The 1796-nt window shown below is 40.0% G+C and overlaps 1 protein-coding gene across 1 annotated transcript in view; it reads right to left on the bottom strand.

The window, feature by feature from the left end:
* Positions 1-1790, bottom strand: part of LOC106749614 (uncharacterized protein DDB_G0280579-like) — a 3276-nt gene extending 1486 nt beyond the window's left edge. The window contains exons 1-2 of the mRNA XM_014629263.1: positions 1635-1790; positions 290-388 (exon numbers count right to left, since the gene is read on the bottom strand). Of these exons, the coding sequence (XP_014484749.1) occupies positions 290-348 (59 nt within the window). The 5' untranslated portion in view covers positions 349-388; positions 1635-1790. The remainder of the gene's footprint in view (positions 1-289; positions 389-1634) is intronic.
* Positions 1791-1796: the final 6 nt, after the last annotated feature.

Genomic DNA, 1796 nt, shown 5'->3' on the forward strand with positions numbered 1-1796 from the left:
GAGAGAGAGAGAGAGAGAGAGAGAGAGAGAGAGAGAGAGAGAGAGAGAGAGAGAAGTTCATATCGGAACAACGATATGCGATTTTCTCTATTTCGCTGGATGTTCCGTACTTCGTCTGGTTATTTCGGAGACACCCCGCGAGTATGGAAAGTTTTTCGTAGAGAAAACGTGCAGTACAACAATGCATAGGTGAGATGTTCGCAATGTTGCATAATATGCGTTCGTTGCTATAGCTAAACAATCCGACTACGTATATATTCGCTTTGAAAGATCTGGTCTTTGCACTCACTTCCATATTCGCTGAGAGTCCCTCGAGATTCGGAATGACACAACCGCGAAAAACCACATCTTCCAACGGCGCGTTTATAATACGGAATAAAAAAACCCACTGAAAAAGTAGCTTGTATATATATATATGTATATAACTTTAGTATAATTTATATATAACTTTAATAATTTATATATAACTTTCAATCCTTTGCACTCGATAATTTTTCCTTGGTAGAGATATCCCCTGATTCGAATCAATTTTTTGAAGAAAAACCTCATTTATGTATGACTTCAAGAGATACAAGCGATGAAAATTGACTACATATTTAAAAATTGATCATTTATGTTTGAGTTGAATTTACACACACGTACGAGTACTAAATAAAGAACATGCATACGTCAAGAAAAACAAATGTTATCGCTTGCACTATTTTTATTTAACATTATACCTAATAAATAATATATATAATAAATACCTAATAAATAATATATATAATAAATACCTAATAAATAATATCTATAATAAATACCTAATACGCATACATCGTTTTCGCGAGAACACCGCGAGACTGTGCGATTTTCTAACGTTATTTGTCACCGAGTTACCGATTACTTAGTAATTTTGATAAAAAAATAATTTTGATAAAAAAATAATAAATAATATTTTGATAAAAAAATCTCCACAAAAATTCCCGACAACCAACATTGTTGCGATCGCACGACAATGTCGGGATATAAGAAATGATAGTGAAGCAGCGGAGTCTGTCGGACTTTATAAAAACACTTTCGCCGGTGCCGCTACGGTGCCGCTACGGAACTTCTCTTGAATGAACCAGAGCCGAAACGGAGTGGGAAACGTCTAATCGCGCGAAAGACAGATAATACCGCCCGCGAGAGATAGACACCGCGTGAGATCGGAATATCGTTCTATGATCTGACGTGTCCGGCGCGCGACGTTAAGACTTTCTCTCGAGCGTGTCATTTTTTTGTTCTTTCGCAAATTAATCGCGACGACCACATTTACCTACTGCACCTACTGAGTAGGCACTCAGTTCACCTCAGTTCTGTTTGAAACAGAGAAAGGTGTACGGGATATGAGACAGTAGGTGGGTCATGAGTCAGTTTTTTTTCTGTAATTCCGGCAAGAGAGCTACGCTAACGCGCTATACATAAGTAAAAAAAAAAAGCAAAAGAGAAAAAGNGGTCATGAGTCAGTTTTTTTTCTGTAATTCCGGCAAGAGAGCTACGCTAACGCGCTATACATAAGTAAAAAAAAAAAGCAAAAGAGAAAAAGAGAAAGAGAGAGAAATAGAAAGAGACAGACGAACGAGCGATCAGAAATCTCCATGGACCTGTACGCGCACCGTTTACGTTGTGCTGCATCTTTCCCGCTTGTGCTTCTTGGCCTTCTTGGCGCTGGCGCTGCCGGACCACTTGCGTTTCCTCTTCTCGGCGCCGTCGGCGGTGGTGGCCGCGTCCGGACTCGGCGTCCGCACCAGCTCGTAGACCTTGCTGGCAGCGGCGGC

This window comes from Dinoponera quadriceps, unplaced genomic scaffold (genome assembly GCF_001313825.1).
Source record: "Dinoponera quadriceps isolate SergipeBrazil2010 unplaced genomic scaffold, ASM131382v1 scaffold4055, whole genome shotgun sequence".
Taxonomy (NCBI): Eukaryota; Metazoa; Arthropoda; class Insecta; order Hymenoptera; family Formicidae; genus Dinoponera; species Dinoponera quadriceps.